Source organism: Labeo rohita, chromosome 3 (assembly GCF_022985175.1).
Source record: "Labeo rohita strain BAU-BD-2019 chromosome 3, IGBB_LRoh.1.0, whole genome shotgun sequence".
In the NCBI taxonomy this organism is placed as follows: domain Eukaryota; kingdom Metazoa; phylum Chordata; class Actinopteri; order Cypriniformes; family Cyprinidae; genus Labeo; species Labeo rohita.
Window position 1 is genome coordinate 11955596 of NC_066871.1, and position 18553 is coordinate 11974148.

Consider the following 18553-nt stretch of genomic DNA (forward strand, 5'->3'; position numbering starts at 1 on the left):
AATCCTCTGCATTTCTCGTTTCCTCGTACAAATCCTCGTTTTGTACTTGTAATTGACCGGTGTTTTGTTTTGCGCTCTCCTCTGCGTTTCCGCATTCGTCACTGCATTGGCATACGTCTTACGTATCTGCTGGAACACCGCTCTCTCGTACAATTAGCGGAAACTAGATATTATGGTTTATGAAGTTTTAAATATGGGTATTTCGTTTACACAAACACATCAATTCAATTAATACTTTTTATGATGGATGGATGCACTTTCATGGGCTTCATCTTGACACCCATTTACTACCATTATAAAGTTTGGAAAAGCCAGGACATTTTTTTTTTTTATATTTGTATTTGTCTGAAAGAGGCAAGTTTTTGTTAATTATTCATTAAAGGGGATAGTTTACCCAAAAAATGAAAATTGAGGGTGAGTAAATCATGGGGTAGTTAAATATCCTTTTAATGAATAATAAACAACATATTTCAAAAACGGTTACAAGACAATACAACCTCCCAAAATCTGAACAATGACATTGTGAAGAGAAAGAAACAAATCTGACAGTTACGCAGTAAACAGAAGTACCATAAACTACTAAGATAACATGTTACGGAAACATGCATAACATGTATTCATACAAAAACACTTATACACAAGGAAAGCATCATGGTATTTGTTTTAAATATATCTTCATAATTTTAAATAAATCTTTTTTTTTTTTTTTTTTTTTTTTTTTTTTAGGACAGAGGCTACAACCTTCCACTGACATGAATCAGTGTTTTTTTTTTTTTTTTTTTTTTTTTTTTTGCCATTTTTATGCCTTTATTTGGATAGCACAGTGTAGATGGACAGGAAGCAAACTGGGAGAGAAAAGGGGGTGGGATCAGGAAAGGTCCGGGAGCGGGATTTGAACTCGGGTCGCCCACAGCGCAATGGCACTATATGTTGACATGCTAACCACAAGGCTATTGGCATCGACATGAATCAGTGTTTTTGGTTAAAATTCCTCTAGTTATGGGTGGTCTGATTTATTGTAGCCAAGTGAATCTAGTAATTTATTAATTAAATTCTGCCATTCAGCTTTTTTCTGGTTTCAAGTCCATTTGATTAGGGTGTTTTTATGTGGGTTTTTTTGTGCTTTAGTGTATTCAAGTACATTCGGTTGCCAAGATTTTTGAGTTCAATAAAGTCTGCTCTGTTCGTAAAAATATATTATCTGTAATTGTGTTTTAAAAGATGTGTGTGTGTGTGTGTGGCTTTTTCTTTTTGTAATTAACTGCTATCTGTTTGTGTACCTAAAGTGTAGCATTACTGTGACTTACATAGCTTGTATTGCTAGAGTTTCAAAAAATTTAAAATGGCTTAGTAAACAATAGTTAAGGTAGACAGACAAACCATGGTGCTACCAGGCATCTTGTGTGTTTAATTGCCAGAATCTGCTTGTTGAGTGAATTCTTCCCCTACCTCCTGCTTTTTATGACTTTCTAGATCCCAAATAGTTTCTAGTCTGCTAATGACTGCAGTCAATTTATTATCTCTGCATTTTTAAGCAGAGCTTGACGGAATGCACTCCTGTGATTTCTGCAGTTGACTCTCAGTACGGCATCTGTCTCTTAGCCCAAGGCGTTATTATCTGAACTGCTAATGTACAGAAAATTAAGAACAGACCACACGTTCTCCTGCGCTTTCGTTTAGCCTTGGACATTTTACATTGTTTATTTGCACTTTCCTCAGGGAAAAAAATGCTTTTTTGCCTCCTTGTGGACATGTTTGGCAGTGCAGAATGATTTTGATTATTAAATCAAACTGTTTTGATGATTTAAATGTAATTGCATCAGTATTTAAGCCTTAATGAGGATGTTGTTGTTTTTTTTAGGAGCAGTTTTGGGACTCATCAGCTGAACTCATTACTTCTAATTGGATCTTGATCGAGCGGTTTGTGACTCCGGAAGTTGCACCAAACATTGTTCATGAAGTTTTTGCCATGGGATTGTTGCACTTTTTCCCTGTGCCAAAAGACTGAATGATCTATTCTGTTTTGCTCTTTTTCTTCACCTTTCCTCCAGTTTTCCTTTCCAATTTTTTTTTTTTTTTTTTTTTTTTTTCCCGACAACCATTGGTTCCTTTGAGAGGCCATAAAATGGTACATTTGAGAGGTGACTTTTAAAGGGATCAGGCAATAAAACAGTCGAGATGTTGCACAATGTCTGTATGCAGGTAGGGGGGGCTACTTGCACTGAGCCCATCAAGTTTTTCTTCTCAGTTTGTCTTTTAACATTCCTGTTTTGTCACATCACCTCTCATCTCACTGTGTGCCATTAATTAATGCTAAATCAAATCAAAATGCTTATTTTTAGATATCTGGTGTATAATTTGCCTCTTTTAGTTGATTTCCTAGTATACATAGCTGCTACAGTTCATGCATCTCTAAGGGTATTTTAGGGCGGCCAACTGCACAACAGAAATTAACTATTCATAATTAAGTGCCCTGCTCATTTATGAAGGTATATGCTCTCTGTATGAAGCGTTTGCTTTTTTCCTCCTGACAGCCTTTTCAACAATATCTGTGATACTGTGATGGTTTCTGACCACAAATCAGGAGTCTATTGAAAAGTTCAAGTTATGGACCCTGTGGGTTTGATAGAGATATTTTCCTTTCATTCAGTCGTCTTTATTATTATTGTTATAATTATTATTATTTTTAAATAATGTCCCTTAACCACTTGCCATTGTAAGTAATTCTGGCAGTTAACTGTGAAGTGTGTAATTTGAAGGAACGTGGTGTGTATTCGCCGCAGTAATTCTAACCAGTTTGTTTTCGCCACAGTATTAACACGGTATGAAGGAGCTAATGACTTTTTCTATTTACAGTATTAGAATAATTTTATATGGCTTATAAGGGTTGGTACTTTGTATTTTATAGATATTTCACTGGCATTTAGGTTACTAGGCATTTCTAACACTGCATTTTGTGGGGCAATTATAAACAGTTGTGTAGTATAACAAAAAATGACTATACTATAGACGTTAGCATAGCTAATTGAGGGAATAGGATGAGTGTTGCACAGACATTTGAATGAGACACAGCTGGCTCTTTGGGTCAGATAATGCAGATATTAGTCAGTGTGCTTTTAGAAGTAAAGTATGAATTTTAAAGTGAAAGGCTCTATTTACATTGTAATTACAAAGAAAACTGCACATAAATACTTTGCTTGGTATCGACTCGTCGTCACGTTTTCACCCTGCATTTTCTGTTTTTTTTGTTTTGTTGGTTACAAGTCAAAGGGACCTCACTAATTGTAGTTTAATTTTGTTTGTATATTTGCCTTACATAACCTTTACTTTCCATCCAGCACCTATCCTGTGAACATGTATTTAATTTTTATTTTTCTTGTGTAGAATTTTAATTTGAGATATAGCAATGCTAATGAAATCTTGAATGTTAATAAAGTATTTACTCCACATTTTATTGAATCTCCAGTGTGGTCTGTATTGAAATTAGTCTTTGAAAACCAAATGCCACATTTTCCAGTATTTCCAGCCAGTGAATATACTTGTGTATCTTAGAAAATATGGTTAGCCAAAAAAAAAAAAAATCCATGTAAACCATTTAAGTTATATGACCCATTGGGCACTTTGATATCATTTTGACATCAAATATTAGTCAAGATGTAATCAAGATGCTATAGCATTATTTTAAATTCAATATAGATAGCAATTTCTTCCAGTGGTAACTGGGCGAAGATCTCACACTGAAATTGGTTGAATGTATATGTAGACCAAAATGTTTGACGTTCACTTTACAACGTCAGTTTGATTTGGATATTTTACCTGTTTTTTGATGTCAAACTGATGCCTTTTCAGCATCAATTATCCACTGCTGAGATTTAACTAGAACAGTTTCTAAAATGACAAAACCTTCTGATTATATCTGGTTATACTTAAGTTCAGTTGCTGTCTTAAGGTGAAATTGTTGGAAAGGCATTTCATTTGAAATGCAAATTTTCTTACCATGCTTGCACTTGTAACAAACTTTTAGTACTTATAAAAATCACACTAAAAATGACACTAAAAATCTGTTAAATCTGAATTAATGTGGCAATTATCACACTTGCGTTCACGGAATTTGGGTTGTTGACATGAGCAAAGATTTTGATCTAATGTATATGGGAATGTTGCAGTTTGTTAAACTGCTGCAGTATATCAAATTAATTGTTAATGGTAGAAATAGTCCATATAGTCTTTCTTAATATGAGCTTGATAATTAGGATTAATAAAGACTACATGCATATCGTTTCAGAAGAACATAAGTTGTAAAAGGGAGTCAATTTGTTTTAACCCTTATAAGAAAAAATGATTCCTACATACTGCATGCACTTTAAATATGCTAAACAGCAAAAGCCTTTTAAAGCTATTTTTTAAAGGGGTCATCTGATGCCCATTTTCCACAAGTTGATATGATTCTTTAGGGTCTTAATGAAAAGTCTATAACATACTTTGGTTAAAATTTCTCAATGGTAATGTAAATAACACCTTTTTTTACCTTGCCAAAATCAGCTCTGCAAAAATCATCCTGTTCTGGTCAAGGTTGCTTTAAATGTTAATGAGCTCTGCTCTCCCCGCCCCTCTCTTCTCTCTGTGGCGTGACGAGCCTGTTCACTTTAGCTGCATTTAGCCACGTTTAGCGGCTGTTACGAGCCCCTGCTAGCATGTTATTAGGAAAGGTGATCACAAAGAGTCATAAAAAATACCCTTTCACTCCCTTCTGCTGTAAGTTAAACTGGATCATGAATGATTCGCACAAACATAGACAGATATAGATCGGGAAGCGCATTCCATTAATAAACAAACATAATCTACTGCATGTTCAGCGGCTCAGATGTCGGGAGTAAATGACAACCACTACGTTCATTATTACATCCAGCAACACAACACCTCAATCTGAGATATATTTGTCTAACTTACATCGCCTTCTCCGGCATTGAAACAATGGAGGTTGGACTATTACAGCTGATTAAAGGCGGGTATGAGGTAAGATGCTCATGTCAATCAACTATCGTGGGAGCGGCCTCTGTTGGTGCGACAGGCGCCTGAGAACGGCTTGATTTGAAAAAGGGGATATTATTTTTACAGATTAATTAAAAACCACTGCATGGATTTGTATCATTATAGGGTAGATTTGTACATGCACTGCCAACACACATTAATGTTCAAACAACATGAAAAAGTGAACTTTGCATCCAATGACCCCTTTAAGGTCAGGCCTGGGGCCTCATTTATAATGTACAGACCTCATCAGTCAGCGTTATTTTTGTCACACTGTACAACAATAAATTTGTAAATTTGTTTTTGTATTATAGTAAGGGCTAAGTTTAGGGTTGGGGTATGTGTAGACGTTAAGAAACAATCCAATAGGTAGAACAATTCATTTCATTGTTAGTTTCCAGTCGAAAACCGTTGTTTGAGAATGGCGAGTGGCAAGAAAAAGAATTTTAGTGAGGACGAAATTGAAAAACATTCACTCACAATGAAAATAAAATACTGTGCTTTAATTTGTAGCATCAAGAAAAACAGGATGCCTTTTTAGCAGTCTTGTTTCTTTTTAATTTATTGAGCGAATCACAGAAACAAACCAAAATTCATCATAGCCTACGTTTTTTTTCAGTTCCATGTTCACACAAAAGCACAAGGCAAACGTTGCCAACGTTGCACATCTCAAAGCTAGCAAAACAGAACAACATCAACCTAAATAAATGCAGTTACATACATTTGAAAAGCTTTAGAACTTTTATTGTTTTTATAAGCTTCTCATTTTGTGATCTCATATTAGAAACGGTTTCAATATATTTTAAGATCAGTTTTACAAAAGGTAATATATGGTTTCGTTTGAATTATTTTGATTATTTTTGTCTATTTTAAAGTCAACCCAAAATGAAAGAAAAAGGGCAACAGAAAAATAAGTTTAATATCTTCAACAGATATGTTACAAAAGATACCTGCTAACATCTACGTTTACAGGATAGCATCTGTGAATAATTTTGTAAGGTACTTTTACTTTATTAGAAACACATATATGATAACATCCAAATGCTGTGCCAAGATATACGTTTATGCCATTTTGATTTAATGGAGGCTGGATCCAACATTAAAGGAATTTCTTATATTTGTGTAAGCTTATTTATTATATACAATTTTATTTTGTTTCTCCGTTCACAAAAGCGCGGCAGATGCATGATGACATGTCAAAACTCATGTTCTGTTTATGGTGATATTTGCACATTCATGGCATTATTAACATGTCTTAGACATTCATATGTTTTTTTTTTTTAATTCAACTTTCTAATCTTGCCTGTTAACAGTTTTCCAGCGTTTGATATCTGTCAGAAAAAAACTAACCGAAATGCACACCCTAAAACAATTATTATTATTAGTAGTAGTAGTAGTATCATCATCATCATGGCTGCTGCTTATATTTCCAAGTACCTGCAGTGCTCCAATTTGACACAAGGAAAAATGCATACATCTGCTCAGACGCCGACGTGCCTTTAAACACTTTTCCACGCAAAAGATTGTTTATAAATATGAACGTTCCCGTGGCTTTCAGCGTATGCACAGTCTGAGATCAAATTTGTGTGTATGCACGCTTTATAAATTAGGCCCCTGAAGTCTTGATTTTTTTTTTATTCAAAGGAGAATTCTTTAAACATGACAACATCATCTTGAAAAATAGTACTCTTTTATTAAAGACAACAAAGTCCTGATAATCACATTTAACCTACACAAACATTAAAGCAGTAGAAATTACAAAGAATGTACAACAAATCAAACCAAAATTTTCTGTTGTGAGAAGATTCTATACATCATTAAGGGCTATTGCATCATATCCTCTTCTTCCTCTTCCTCCTCCTCATCTTCATCAAAGTAGCGTTCCTCCGCATCACGGCTTACAATATCCAGGTTATCATAATCTGGATTCTCATCCACCTCACTGCAATGAAAATATCAATGTTATTGTAATTAATATATTATTTAGTATTAAGGGGTCATGAACTGAGAAATCAAAATTCCCTTGATCTTTTAATGTGTAATGTAAGAGGTCATTGTACTATAAAAACATTCTGTAGTTTCAGAGCTTGAAACTTGGTTAGTCTAAAAACAGCTTATATTGAAGCCAATCTGCCAAAACGACAAAACGTAGAATGTGCCACTTTATGATGTAATAGTGTCTGAACACCGCCTCAGCAGAAGATCACTGCCTGTTTAGCCCTGCCCACCAATTCACACACTGCATTCCTTCTGATCGCAGCGTTGGGAAAGACTGAATGAACATTATTTTTAATAAAGTTCCAGACCATGTCAATATGAACTTGGTCAGTTGTTTACTTCAATTTACAGAGGTTTGTTTACAAACAAGTCACAGTTTGATGCAGGATTTTCGGAAACATTGAAACTAAAAGACAGTGACAGTGATGTCACACCACAGAGTTTTTTATTATGTGGTCACCTTTGTCTGTTATTACAGATCATTTGATATGTAATGAGTATTTATGCATCAAACTATGAAGGATGTAGGCTGTCAAACATACACAACTGTTAGCCAATCACAGCAGTGGGCGTTTACTTCTGAGTTTACAATCTGTCACGCCTGTTCAAACAGAGCGTTCTGCTGATGGGGGTCAAAACAGGACTGAAAATAGCCTATTATTTCTAAAATATGATGTTTTTTGATGTAAAACATCATGGACCTCAGAGAACAGTACAAAATTATAAAAAGGCAGTTCATGATCCCTTTAAGATATAAAATTATATATGAACTAAAATAAGGGCAATTAACACTCCACAGTTCATAATATATATCTTTATAAACAACTGATTTGAAGATACATTCTGGTAATGCAATGTTTATTTTTTATACTCAAAATTTGAGACCTATGTGAGCAAGCACTATGATTTGACCTGTAGTTGAAGTCATCCTTGCCATCCAGGAAGCGCTGATGCATTTGACTGAGGAACTCCTCTCTCAGCATAGCTTTCTCTTCTGCATTCGGCTCCCACTCTGCCTGTCTAGGCTCGTCATATTCTAAAACACACAAAAGCACATTCATCCATCAATTCATCCATTAAACTGAATCTCAGTCATGAGTCAGTCAGTGAGATCTCACACCTTCCTCATCAGACTCCTCCACTGCACACTGCTCTCTCTCCTGCTCCTCTTCCATGCGGTTCTGGATCAGTTTCTCCTGGTAGGAGTTGATAAGCAGGTCAGCGAGTCCCCCTGGGCTGTTCCTCATGGCCTCCTCCGAGCGCTGCAGAATCTCCTCTTCGCTGAGGTACTGTCCGATGTACTGCTCGTACAGCAGCGGATCTCGCACACGCATCTGCTCCTCGCTGAAGTACTGGCCCTCTGCAGAGAGATAGAGTTGCTGAGTAAGACAAAAGTATCAAAGTGCTATTCTTGCAAATGGCAGAGGAGTTATTTTATGGAGTCAGAGTGAAGACATTTATAATGTTGGATTTCTATTTAAAAAAAATGCTGTTCTTTACAACTTTCTATTCCTCAAGAAATAGAAAATATATCATGGTTTCCACAAAAATATTAAGCAGCACAACTATTTTCAACACTGGTAATGATATGTAATGTTTTCTGAACAGCAATTCAACATGTCAGAATGATTTCTAAAGGATCATGTGACACTGAAGACTGAAGTAATGTTGCTGAATATTAAGCTTTAACAACCCCCCCCGTGTTTACCCTTCTGAAGAGCACGGAGAGCCGCGTAACGATGGTTACGGACGCTTTTCCGGTCAGCTGCGCTGGATGCCCGTTTCTGAATCTCCTTGCAGTAGTACTGCGCTCTGCAGTCATTGCTCAGGTGTGAGAAAGCCTCTATGTGCTCCGGCTTCAGATGGGCCTGATAGCGCTCCAGAAATACCAAGGGCTTGGATCTGTACTGATCCAATAAAACCTCCTTCTTCTCTTCCAGAGTTAAGTCTGGTTCCCCAAGCTGCTGGCTTTTCACTGGACTCCCACTGGCTGCTATAGCCGCTATCATTGAGCTGAGACAGTTAGATGGCTCATCCTGAAGAAAACAAGCAAGAGTCACATGGTTAGAATCATGTATAGAATTATATGGCATGTATGAGCTGAACACAGGTGACACCTCACCTTTTGATTTGGAGAGCTGCTTGTCGTGCTGTGGGCCTCCTTGACAGCAGTCTGAGGAGGACATCTGTCTCGAACAGCAGGTTCATCGCAGATGTCAGATGTGATAGGTTTAGGTTTAGAGCATGGCTCAATTTCTCCCCACAATGCTGTCTTCTGCTTTAGAGAGAGAAAGTGTCAACAGATATTCGAGAGGTTAGTATCATTTGGTCATTGTACAAAATCTTTACTATCACGTTTCTCTCTCTTTCTATTTTTTTGAAGTTGTGATGTAAGATTGATTTTGAGGTGGAGTTTAAGCAGACTAAGTGTAAATGATTGGAGAAGCCTTCATACATCACCAGAGAGATTAATTATTCCAAATGTGATTAATAATAACATTTAGAAAACAGACTTTTTTATTTACTATTTTATTTAATAAATAATGTTCTTGTTGTGTATTCATACTAACATCACACTTTTTTTTTCAATTACAAACAAATGTTTTCTCTTTTTTAATCACATAATCTTGTTTTGTCCATCAGTAAGAGAATTTTTTTTTGTTCATCAGTAAGGGATCTTAAAATGTGCACCCTGTTTAAGCACAAACAGTTGAAGTCAAAAGTTTACATTAGTCTTGCAGAATCTCCAAAATGTTAATTATTTTACCAAAATAAGAAGGCCCATACAAAATGCATGTTGTTTTTTTTATTTAGTACTGACCTGAATAAGATACTTTACATAAAAGATGTTTACATACAGTCCACAAGAGAAAATAATAGTTAGATTTAAAAAAGTGACCCTGTTAGTTTACATACGCTTGACTCTTAATACTGTGTCATTACCTGAATGATACACAGCTGTGTTTTTTTTTTTTGTTTAGTGATAGTTGTTCATGAGTCCCTTATTTGTCCTAAACAGTTAAACACTGTTCTTTAAAAAGATCTTCAGGTCTCACAAATTCCTTGGTTTTTCAGCTTTTTTGTGTATTTTAACCCCTTTCCAACAATGACTGTATGATTTTGAGATCCATCTTTTCATGCTGAGGAAAACTGTGGGACTCATTTGCAACTATTACAGAAAGTTCAAACGCTCGTTAATGCTCAAGAAGGAAAAACCATGCATTAATATTTTCTTTATTTAGTACTGCCCTTCTGAAGCTACAGAACATAACTACGTGTACCTTCTTGAATTGTAAAACTTTAAACTTTGAAACTTTTTGAATTGAATATCAGGGTAAATGTAACTTATTTTGTTTTCTGAGAAACATGTAAGTTTAGGCAAAATAAGAAAAATGTATAAATCTTTCTGTTCAAAAGTTTATACCCCGGCTCTTAATGCATTGTTTTTCCTTCTGGAGCATCAGTGAACCTTCTGTAATAGTTGCATGAGTCCCTCAGTTGTCCTCAGTGTGAAAAGATGGATCTCAAAATCATACAGTCATTGTTGGAAAGGGTTCAAATACACAAAACAATAATGAAAAACCAAAGAATCCGTGGGACCTGAAGGATTTTTCTGAACAACACAGCTAATCATTCAGGTAACAACACAATATTAAGAATCAAGCATATGTGAATTGTTGAATGGGGTCATTTTTATAAATTCAACTATTTTTCTCTTGTGGACTACGTGTAAACGTCTTTAAAATGACATCTTATTCAGGTCAGTACTAAATAAAAAACAACAAGCATTTTGTATGAACCCTCTTATTTTGTCAAAATAATTAACATTTTGCAGATTCTGCAACTGTATAAAAAATACGTCTGTCAGACAGCATGTATCAGACTTTGCAAAACTTCTCATAAAGCATGAATTTCGCTAACGACCCTATTGTAGATGGCAATAATAAGTTGAACACATCTCACCTGTACCTGTGCACAGTCTGTCCATCTCTGGCGTGTCCCACAGCTGCTCGAGTCTTCACCCTCCAGGGGTTTGACACATGGCTCGATTTCTCCCCACATTTCTGTCTTCTGGCGTTACTTCAGATTGCAGTTTTAGCGCGAACTGCTGTTCATATATCAGCGTGATGTTTCGATCTATCGTTGTTTTATTCTGCCAAACATAATACAAATCATACTAAATGTGTAACTATGACTATAGTAAGACGTTGCTGTTCTTGGCTAAATTTGTAGTAGTAGGATATGTGACACACACTCGTACCACTTAATTAATGTAATCATGTTACATTAGTCCTTTCAATTGTTCAATATTCAAAACAACAACACAGAAAAACAACAAGAGCGTTTTACGTTTTAACCATCAGTGTAACCACACTATTAGTTCCGTGTGGAACGTTTTCAATACAAACTGAGTTCCGTTTATTCCAACGTGTGTGTAAATTCACCATTGTCCAGTCGATGGCGACATACGGCAACACTCTGCTTTATACTGCTTCTGCGTTTGACTGCTCAGAAACCTAACGTTACAACCAAAAATAATTACAGCGTCACAGCTTTCTGAATCATCCTTTTAAAATTAGCCCTGTCTTATAACCGAGCACTGCTTAACATCCAGTCACCCTGGTGAAAAAAACAGCATATGCTTGTAGGTATATTTTGATGCTGGTTTAAGCTGGTCCTTAGCTGGTTTATCCTGGTCCCTGCAGGACCCGTTTAAACCAGCATCCCAGTTTAAAAACATACCTACCAGCATATGCTGTTTTTTTCACCAGGGCAGGTAAATTAGTGAATAACGCATCAAAAGCCATATTTGCCGCCAAAATCCAGTTTTGCTAAAAAAAATCTTATAACTTTATCTCATATTATTTTAGCATAATTTTAAAAGACTCTAGTAAGATAAGCAGCGAATTTCAGTCACCTCACACAGCACTTTAGTGTGGTTTCAGGAGGCTTTTTGGACGATGTTTATGAGACTTTTAAGATGGTAGGCTACTTTTTATCCGTTGTTATGCTTGACAGCTTTAACACTGTAACTGACCTTACTTTACCTTCGACGACTGGAGAATAGCAGTGTAAAAAATCTTCAAAATGTAATTTTGTTTTTCACAGATAAAGATTAAAAACATACTGATTTGAATCGAGTGAGTGAATGACAAAGGGATCTATTATATCTGACAGCAATCTGTTACTGTTTGCATTCTCGTTCATTTTAATGGCAGTTAACCCTGGTGAAAAAAACAGCATATGCTGGTAGGTAGGTTTTGATGCTGGGATGGTGGTTAGGTAAGTTTTGATGCTGGTTTAAGCTGCTCCTTTGCTGGTTTATGCTGGTCCTTGACCAGCAACATGACCAGCATAAACCAGCAAAGGACCATCTTAAACCAGCATCAAAACTTACCTACCAGCATATGCTGTTTTTTCACCAGGGTTGTTTGGCTAGCGCAAGATCCCCCAGAAGTACATAATTCATAATCTGCCATCTTGAATCAGTTCTGCAGCCAACTTTAAAGGTATAGTTCACCCAAAAATGAAAATTCTGTCATTAATTACTCACCCTCATGTCATTCCAACCTTGTAAGACATTTGTTCGTCTTCGGATCACAAATTAAGATATTTATGATAGAGAGATCTCTGACCTTCTATAGACAGCAAGGGTGTTACCACGTTCAAGGTCTAGAAAGATACCAAGAACATTGACAAAATAATCCATGTGACATCAGTGGTTCAACCGTAATTTTATGAAGCTACGTGAATACTTTTTGTGCACAACAAATCTAAAATAACTTTATTCAACAATTCTTCTCCTCCGTGTCACCAGCGCCATTTTGGAGAGGACCCCGATACATGCACGTGCTTTGATAGGCACGTAAACAACGCATGCATATTCTTGGTACCTTTCTGGACCTTGAACCCTAAAAAATATCTTAATTTGTCTTCTGAAGACAAACAGCGGTCTTACAGGTTTTGGAACGACATGAGGGTGAGTAATGAATGACAATTTTCATTTTTGGGTGAACTATCCCTTGAATCAGTAACCTGAGATCACTAAATCCTTCATTAGTGACTATCCTAAAATATGAACGGCAACAGACAGGGTATGTTAATTTCAATTGGGCACTGTAATACAAAATATTTGCAGTCTGCAAAATGTTGATTACTTCCATTTTACGTTTACTTCCATAAGAATACTCAAACACCTTTGAAAAAAATTGGCATAAAAATAGAAAGAAAGAAAGAACAAATGATTTTGCCAGATGGTGTAGTTACTATGTACCAGCTGGGGCTAACATCTAAAAATACCGGGTATACATTTGGGATCCTGACACTGCATGTCTGCATACAGATGAAATCATGATGTAATTATGTAAGAAATACTGCTTTTCAAGTTTTAAGGTCAATTCTACTTGTTTCATTTGAGAATAATATCTCACAAGCTGTTTAAAAACACTATTTATTCATATCACGCATTTAAGCTAAGCTGTATATGCTACGGTCCCTAGGTTCACGACCTCCTGGACACCAGTATTTTAACTGGCCATCTGAGATTTCACTATGGAGATATAGTATAGAATAGTTTGGTTTAAGCTACACTATTTTAAAGCTGCTGGGTCTGAACTAGCTCTTCTTCTGACATTATACTCTCAATCTTTGCTTGTTTTCTCCTCGTAATAAACAAAAGACAAATTGCATCTGATTGAAAAAACTTTTAGGGCCAGTTTAATATATTAAAATAATATTGAACTGTCTATCCACCTGGGCACTGCTATTTGTAAATTTTATGGGCCTGGCTTCTGATCTTATCCGTGTCCAGCTATTTTTAGCTGTACAAAACGGCTCATTTTGCTGCTTGATATTGCAAACTGGTGTCTTACTATATTATTTCAATGTATTATCTTAATTATAAACACAATGGTTTGTAGTGCAAACAGTTTTACCGTTTACTGGACTTATTCTAATTCTTATTTCCCTACGGCAGCTTATAAACCGGAAGTCTCACACATTACCAAAAAACAACTTACTTCCGCACTGAAAAATAAGGTGTAAACTTAAAAAAAAAAAAAAAAAAAAAAGAAAGAAAAAAAAAGAATTACACATCTTCCTTTTGCTAGAAAATGTTTATCTGTTGATGACAGAGAATATCCCTCAGATTAATTGTGGTCATTACAATAAAAGGTAATACAATGTAAAAATACGATTGTATATAGCTTTTAACACTTCTTCTTCAAAACCAAAATAATAATTTCAGACAGTCTGCATTAAATAAAGAAGTCCTAGTTGCAATAACAAGAGAAAAGTACAGAGAAATGACTATCATCATAAAAGCTTGAGGAAAATGCTTTGATTATTTATTGAAGGGTTAAGGACATTAGGCTGCTTGATGGCAAAAGCTCATATTTAAAAAAAAAAAACAGCTAAGAATGTCCATGTGCCCAAAGTGATTAAAACACTTTAAGCAGTAATATACTACTCCATCCATACAGCTCTATCATTTATTCAATAGCAGTTTAAAAAAACCTCTCAACAATCCTCTTGCAAAAAAACATGGATCTAGTACCGTAAGATACATGAAACACTGCACACATTTGTCTCAAAGTCCAAAGTTAAATTGACGTCCGATTATGTTGTCAGAGTACATACTTTTACCAATTCTGATCATCCATGATTTTTGCTTAAAACTAAACCTTTTGCACTCGTCTCAACATAGACTATCATAAAATATTGCATTAGACAACAATAAGTAGGTTTCTACAAAGAGGAATACCTTGTAATTACATCTCAGTGCAATTAGATAATAAGTCTACAAATGGAAAATATCTGTAAATTGAAATATCAAAAACTTCAAAAACATCCAGATGTTTGTAGTTCTAAATCTCTCAATAACATGCAACTGATTTTCCCTCTCCATCTTTTGAGGAGAATCATAAATGGAGGAAAAAGGTAAATTAGCACAGCGTGAAAGCTGCAAAAACTATTTTAAATCTCAGGTGATGCATTGATGACACTGGATATGTTGTTGTGTGAGTTGTATCATTTCAAGAGCAGGATTTGCAGGTGTCGTTTACCTGTGATTTGCCAAAACGTCATGGCTTAGTTTAACTATACATAAATCACATTGATCACTTTCAAAAAAAAAAAAATCAAAACATACCTTTGTGTTCCTTTCATTAAACAGTTGTCTCATTGTTTCACAAGGGCACAAACCCAGAGGTGCCATTTCAAAGCAGAGCAGATCAAAAAATAGATCAGACGTGTGCTGATATTAACTCCCTCAGTCTTCTGCTTTGACAGTTATAAAGTTTGAACATCAGGAGAAACAGAACAAGGTCACATTTACATTTGAATTACTCTGTCCTTCACATGCAACTTGTGCCACAGCCAAGGGCCACAGAATGTTAAAATAGGTTATGTTGTGGTTAAATTAGGTTATAGTGTAGTGTAGCAGAAATCGTAATATACACTTTGAGATGAACCTGAGCATGGTAAAGGGTTGTGTGTGTGTGTGTGTGAGATGCACGTTACTGGCTATGTTTGTTTAAAAAGTGAGTAACCTAACTGGGTAAACTTACGGAAACATTTATAGTGTATTGCACTCAGGCTACAGATCGTTTGTAGTTTGGTTCTCATTGGATCTATATAACACGACACACCCCGTCCTCCCAATAGAAAAATAAAAATCATCTCAATATCAGTAGGCCTAAACAGACTAGAATTGATCCCACAGCTATTTGATTAAAAAATGTACATTCACAAGAAGACAACAGAGGACAATTCAAATTGATATGTGCAAAAACATTATAGATCTCTATAAAAAATATGTGCATATGAATAGAGCTTGTTTCTCCACTAATACAATATGTTCTCTATTTACACCTTATGAGTCAATAAAATACATAACATGTACAGTTCTTCTTAGTCTTTTTAATCTGTATACTCTGTCTTTACAGAAAACATTACCAATGCTCAAGACAAAGAGAGGAAAGACTGACAAATATGATACAGATGATACATAACACTACACATCCTGAACTCAAATCAATGTGATTGAGCACTGGGAATAAAATAAGAACCAGAGTTCCATATGGAAACCTGAAATTGCATATCCCATGTTCAACACCTCGCCCGATCACAGTCAGATCAAATGCTGTTCCCCGCTAGGATCGGTTGCCATTCCTGGCTGGCTTTCATGACGATATTACATTTGAAAAAGAAACAAAGAAAACTTTGGCTACAGAAAGAGGTCGACGTCCCCCGTTCAACTAGTGGCCGCACCCTTGAGTGTGGACGGTAAAATTTGGCTAAAGCCGACATCCCTCATTGGGCTGTCCTGTTTACAGAGCCGAAGTCTGTGGATTCTTCAAATCTGCTATCAAAGGGGGGCGGCTGTGTGCTTTCGCACAAAATGCCTGCCAGACCGCCCATCGGGGTGGGGTGCGGCAGGGACAGATACTCGGCACAGTGAGAGGGGTGCCGCTCTACTTTGATGAGCGGCTGGGTAGACAACTGGTTCTCTGGCAAATCCTGCAGGGCCAGGTCATAGGATGGCGTCCTCCTCCGTAGTAACATGCTGCTCTCCGACAGCTTTTTCATGGAGCCGGGAGCCTCCGTTTCAAACGGTGGCTCGATGGAGATACAAGGAGGGCTCATCTTTTTCTTCCGGGGAATGTGCAACGACTGTCCCCGCATTGGAACGTGCCTCTTCTCGCTGAGTTCTTGCCCAAACAGCCCTTCATCTACTGAAGAGCAAATCTCGATTGAGTGCCTGCGATGGTCATCGGAGCCGTAGGGTTTTTCCAGAAAACCCTCCGTGTCCACGCTAAAGCACTTCTTTGGGTCCTTGACGCTTAAGTTGGCAGCGCTGCTGCAGTTCTTCACGGGGACCGGAAGCAGCATCCCTGAGGTGGTGTAAGGAGACAGGGAGTGACTCCGGGCTTCTGCCTGAACCCCTACCCACAGCCGGGCTGTACTGTTGATGTGGCGCACCTCCTCGTCGGTCGGATCAGCGGAATCAAACATGGAGCCACTGGGGCTGGTGCTTCTGCTGCTGCTGGCCAGGCTGGGAGGTCGGGACGGGATATTGTGCTGGCTGCGGTGCTGCTGGAAGGTGCAGACACTGGGTGCATGTCCACGTGGGGGCAGCAAGGGTGACCCCTGAGGGATGCTGGGGCCGGCGATCCGAGGAACACGCAGCTTGAAGCTGCCCGTAGTTATCCCTGCCTGTCTGTCTTTGTCTTTGGAGTCGAAACTTTGCACGTCGATGGAGTCGTTTTTAATTGCCTCCTGAAAGAACAAACATAGGACAACGTGAACATGTGGCCTGCAAGCACTGAACAACAGTGAAGCACTTAAGCGAGAGTATACCTGTCTGCGTAAAGTCCTGCCTATGCTGTGGGTTGGAGAGGGCATGGGAGGGGGAATCTTGGGGAGGTAGTTGAACTGGGAATGGGGAGGAACACCGGGGACCTGGAGCAGGGAATGGCTTTCGCATGGCTGGGAGTGGACTGAGGTGATAGAGCCTACAGGAAAGGTCAACGAAGACTTTTCATAAGTTTTTCTTTTTTGTTTAAGATCAGTACTTATTAATCAACAAAGTCATGTACTGATTCTTTATACCTAATTCAAGGTACCCTTGACTGGTTTCCACTTCTTCTAGTGGATAAGGAGCACTGGCTGGCCTCACAGGGCGAAACATGTAGCTGTCATTGGGCAAAGAGTGCATCCTCGACACTGACATTTTCCGCGGAGAGAGCAAATTCTCCTGCACTCTTTGCATCCTCTCATCCTGCGGAAGAGAAATGTATTCTTCTGCTTTTGCCCTCACACATAAACTCACAAACCTATAAACACCTAGAGCCAAGCTTGCCAGGTTCATTCACCAGCTCACTGCAGCTGACAAAGCAAATATACTCCTTGCCAGAGCGGCCCATGAGGGGTAACAAATGTTCCTGGCCTCCCCGCAGAGCCTCACTTCTCACTGTCCACATCCCCTCAGCACATTTTCTTTGTATTGTGACAACTCAGCACCCAATAAAACACAAATCTAATTCTGTTGCCTGCAGCTAACTCAGGCTGCTCCTTATAGAGTTAATGGTGCTCTATAAGTGCAGAACTAAACTAAGAAAACAAATGGGACGATGTTTCGTACACTACAGCTAGTTCATTACACTGTTGTCAAGGAGCCAAAAATATGATCATCCCCTAATATGTTACCCTGGACCACAAAACCAGTCATAAGGGTCAATTATTTGAAAGCTGAAAGCTGGATATATAAACTTTTCATTGATGTATGGTTTGTTAGGAATGGACAATATTTGGCCGAGATGCATCATTTTGAAAATCTGGAATCTGAGAAACGAAAAGTAGCCAATATAAACTTGATGTTCACGTTTGTTTTTACGGAGGTTACTTACATGTCAACCGTCCAACGTGGATGTTTAAAATTTGAAAAGAGGAGCCACTCGTGGGTGTAATTACATTAGATAAGTTTAGACAGAAAAAAAATGGAGCTTGCATTGGTATCAATGGA

The 18553-nt window shown here is 37.4% G+C and overlaps 3 protein-coding genes across 9 annotated transcripts in view; 1 reads left to right on the forward strand and 2 right to left on the reverse strand.

Moving 5' to 3' along the window:
* Positions 1-3454, forward strand: part of llgl1 (LLGL scribble cell polarity complex component 1) — a 50822-nt gene extending 47368 nt beyond the window's left edge. For both annotated transcript variants that reach the window (XM_051105649.1, XM_051105650.1), the window contains exon 23: positions 1862-3454. The gene's annotated coding sequence lies outside the window, so the exon portion shown is untranslated. The remainder of the gene's footprint in view (positions 1-1861) is intronic.
* A 3248-nt stretch (positions 3455-6702) lies between these two features.
* Positions 6703-11412, reverse strand: ccdc97 (coiled-coil domain containing 97). Of its 4 annotated transcripts, none has more exons than XM_051103451.1 (6): positions 10999-11412; positions 9152-9304; positions 8738-9065; positions 8150-8389; positions 7942-8065; positions 6703-6973 (listed from the first exon to the last, which is right to left on the reverse strand). In XM_051103451.1, exons 1-6 carry the CDS (start codon positions 11089-11091, stop codon positions 6856-6858), a joined length of 1056 nt encoding a protein of 351 aa, XP_050959408.1. In that variant the 5' UTR covers positions 11092-11412; the 3' UTR covers positions 6703-6855. The 4 variants fall into 4 exon arrangements, with proteins under 4 accessions (XP_050959408.1, XP_050959401.1, XP_050959392.1 ...); XM_051103444.1 differs by having other exon boundaries at positions 9152-9307; XM_051103435.1 differs by having other exon boundaries at positions 10993-11412.
* Positions 11413-14353: 2941 nt separating this feature from the next.
* The window catches only part of cacna1ha (calcium channel, voltage-dependent, T type, alpha 1H subunit a), a 67129-nt gene continuing 62929 nt past the window's right edge, over positions 14354-18553 (reverse strand). For 2 of the 3 annotated variants that reach the window (XM_051103418.1, XM_051103404.1), the window contains exons 31-33: positions 17641-17809; positions 17389-17543; positions 14354-17307 (exon numbers count right to left, since the gene is read on the reverse strand). In XM_051103418.1, coding sequence (XP_050959375.1) covers positions 16342-17307; positions 17389-17543; positions 17641-17809 — 1290 coding nt within the window. In that variant the 3' untranslated portion in view covers positions 14354-16341. The remainder of the gene's footprint in view (positions 17308-17388; positions 17544-17640; positions 17810-18553) is intronic. The other variant, XM_051103411.1, reaches the window with a different exon arrangement.

What these genes read in the sequence shown, in the direction of transcription:
- ccdc97 (XM_051103426.1), bottom strand. Translation starts at nt 11,091, where the DNA reads ATGTGGGGAGAAATCGAGCCATGTGTCAAACCCCTGGAGGGTGAAGAC. An exon ending in TCTCCGTGCTCTTCAGAAGG is followed by an intron (nt 8,390 to 8,737) that starts GTAAACACGGGG and finishes ATCTCTCTGCAG; the next exon opens with AGGGCCAGTACTTCAGCGAG. An exon ending in GGAGGAGTCTGATGAGGAAG is followed by an intron (nt 8,066 to 8,149) that starts GTGTGAGATCTC and finishes TGTGTGTTTTAG; the next exon opens with AATATGACGAGCCTAGACAG.